The sequence below is a fragment of the Sphaeroforma arctica genome (assembly GCF_001186125.1).
Source record: "Sphaeroforma arctica JP610 unplaced genomic scaffold supercont1.3610, whole genome shotgun sequence".
Taxonomy (NCBI): Eukaryota; class Ichthyosporea; order Ichthyophonida; genus Sphaeroforma; species Sphaeroforma arctica.
In genome coordinates this window covers 1-3,253 of record NW_014036948.1, presented here as the reverse complement: position 1 = coordinate 3,253, position 3,253 = coordinate 1, and the positions used below count along the sequence as shown (strand labels likewise).

General features: G+C 42.5%; 1 protein-coding gene across 1 annotated transcript; it reads left to right on the top strand.

The window, feature by feature from the left end:
* Positions 1 to 654: 654 nt before the first annotated feature.
* Positions 655 to 3,162, top strand: SARC_13696 (hypothetical protein; the record flags this gene model as incomplete). Its single annotated transcript, XM_014292174.1, has 4 exons — positions 655 to 870; positions 1,319 to 1,409; positions 2,126 to 2,226; positions 2,962 to 3,162. The coding sequence occupies exons 1-4, from the start codon at positions 685 to 687 to the stop codon at positions 3,160 to 3,162; spliced, it is 579 nt and encodes a 192-aa protein (XP_014147649.1). The 5' UTR covers positions 655 to 684.
* Between the last annotated feature and the right edge of the window lie 91 nt (positions 3,163 to 3,253).

The following is a 3,253-nucleotide window of genomic DNA, read 5'->3' as shown; positions in this document are numbered from 1 at the left end:
GTTAATATCATTGTTATATTTTTTGTCCAATTATTTTATAACAACAAAGTTATGAAAATATACATCTTGTTTATAGTGTATGATATCTTCGTCTTGGAGTGTATTGCCCCTTTTTTCATGCAAGCATAGGCATGTTTTCTTTTTAATGGTACCTGTTTAATTCACAAAGTTGTTTCGGATCATTGTATGTTGCATATGCAATGAAATAAATACATGTTATTGTATCATACAATCTGTCTATTATTTTCCTACTGATGTTCACAAACAGATCATAGAATACAAGCATATATATATATATATATATATAAATACATAAATATATATAATATACAAGTTACCATCGCATGGTTTCGTCTAGACGCTGTATGCAATTCACATGATTTGATTATTTTAAGATAGCGTCGCTTGTCTATCGCTCACAACACTGCTTTTTCATCGAACAATAAATACAGTCAGAGTAGTTGTGCACTTCCCTGGTTATCTTCCTTTCCACATGAGATCGATCATGCACACTTACCGCGAACCCACATTCTCAAAAACATACGCCATCTATACACAAGCATGCGTATACGCGTAATTAGGTTTCCACATGTGCATGTACGGCACGCACACACACCCACACGCACTTTTGTGATTGCGCTCTATACAATTATAGATCCGCATTTGCTCGGGAGGCGGAAAGGCATGTGGATAGATCGAGTGCGCCGTGAGCGTCAGATGGAGTCGGTGTTCCGAACTTCGGTTCAGCTGTTCCAACCAGAGGTAGTGATTCTCATGGGCGATCTCTTTGACGAGGGAAAATGGGCAAAGAAACCGGAGTGGGACAGTACGATAGAGAGGTTTCATCGTATTTTTGCCATGCCTGAAGGGGTAGGTGGGGCTCACAAATGCACATGTTCGGTGTACACTTACAGGTCTATAATTGCGCACGAATCCTGAACATAATATATTCGTTCCTGCTATGATACATGCAACAAATTTGTCACATGCACATAATGTTTATGTTCGTATAATTATACAAATTTTGAAGTCTGCCTCACGCCCGATAGCAGAGCCTCTTAATATCCATTTCTGATTGAGTTTACATGATATTCGTTTTCAATATACGATGTTAATGCTTAGTAAGCATGGCAGCGACAGAGTATTCGATCTTAACTCTCGTAGCCTCGTCATTCGATGCGCAGGTGTGTTTGTTTTCCCTCTTCACCCCCAATTCACGTCAAAGTATCAGCCTTGATCTGTCAGTGTACTTTCCAACATACACACCCGGTGGACACACACATTGTCTGTTGGCTTACATTGAGTGCCCTCCACACAGGTACCCATGATCCCCATAATTGGCAACCACGACATTGGTTTTCATGAAATGGCTCGACCGTTTCTGGTCCAGAGGTTCGAAGAGGCCTTCGGTATGTACATCAATTATTGTACTTGGTGGTTGTCGCCTATACATCAGTCATAAGAACACACAAGTATTTTCGAGTGTATGGATATAGGTGTATGTCTGTGCTCGCGGGGTCATGTAAACGTCCGCATGTCTATTGGTATCGAATGGCTACATATGCTTATTCAAAAATATCCAATTCTTTGCAAAATTTATGTGTGTTTTCGAAATCTTTCCCAAGAGTCAGGCTGTTATTTATTCGACGATGATTTGGACTATTCTGTTGTATCCAATCTACTAGAACTTGATAAGAAAGCTACTTATCCGTAATAGTTTGGGATAGTGTAAGCCATTAGGGTGTCATTGAATCGCTAGCTGCCCATTGGACTGCACGGCCCTTGCCATTATTTCACAGTAGGGGTTTATCTACAGCCCTCAATTTGCAATTTGCAGCCGAGAGTCTTTGTTTCCAAGACTTGTACTGGTAGATCCTGTTTATTTATCTGATCCGCCCGCCGGCTCTGGAACCAAATGTTACGACCTCGGGCTCTATCCAGAGCTTAAACATATATTAAATCCCTTTCAAAGTCTATCAAGCGCTCGTTGGGAAGAAATGCTGTGAGTTTGTCTATGCAGGACTCGAACTACGCCCTAACGGTGTTACGATATCCATAACACAGGTCCCGTTGTGAACATGCGAATAAAACCCTAAAACCCTAAAACCCCTAAACCCTAAAACAGGACCCGCCGTGAACATGCGAGTGGTGAAGAACATCACATTCGTGTCGGTCAACTCCATGGCCTTTGTGGACAACTGCCAAATGTGCACAACCGCCCGCAATGTATGTGGACCGCGACCTTGTGTGTACAATTCTGACACTGAACATGCACGGGATATTCAGTTTGTGCCTACACGCGTGGTCTGATCTGAAGGAACATTACAAGTCCCTCTATTGCTGCATGTGTGTACCTTTGTAAGTGCTCCCCAGGCATGCGGATGTTGTATGACGTATGACTCTACTTTGTTCACCGAATATTGGGTCCACCAGTATGATTGTCTGCGTCAGGTACACCAGAGAAGATACAGTACGCAGCACCCACATATATAGTTGTCAGGGATCAAGCCGACCGCGAACATCGTCTGCAATTTTTTATTTATTTTTGTCGGGGGAGGAGGGGCAGGGGAGGGGAGGGGGTCAGCATTAGATCAAAATTTTGTTGTTGAAGAGTGCGTGTTCGTTACTCAATTTAGATTAGGAATCGAAATAATTACTCTGTGTCAAGAAGTAGTTTTAATGATATTGGTCTCGGTATGTGCCTAAACCAAACGTGTTGCAGATGGGCGATTGTAATCAAAATTTCCCATACAGGGTAGGCAAATTACTAGGAAGCCAATGAGGGCACGAATCACAGTATTTGCATCCGAAGGCAGTTTCTGGACGTCCCTGCTTGAAGTCTTTGACAATTGCCTTGGTCACCATAATGTCAACCAAAATTAAATAATAATGTGGGAAACGGGCGACACATATATGTATTCTAACCCTGTTTAATCTTTCCACGTGTCATTTCAATCGCAGCGTTTGACGAATATCACCTCACAGCTCAACGCCATGCCCAAAAGGAAAAAACCGATGCAAAAAAAAGGAAGCAAAGGCATCGATCTGAGTTCAGAACGGCCCATTCTTCTGAGCCATTTTCCTTTGTACAGGGCTAGTGAGGGCATGTGCGTGCAACAAGACTCGCCAAGTATCACCGCAGAGCACATGGTAAGGGATTGAGCATGTGATGGTATCATGGTTACCCCGTTGTATGTCTAAGAACTGGCCCCTGTGGCCGAGTGACAAGGTACACCCATACCTTTCTATATAT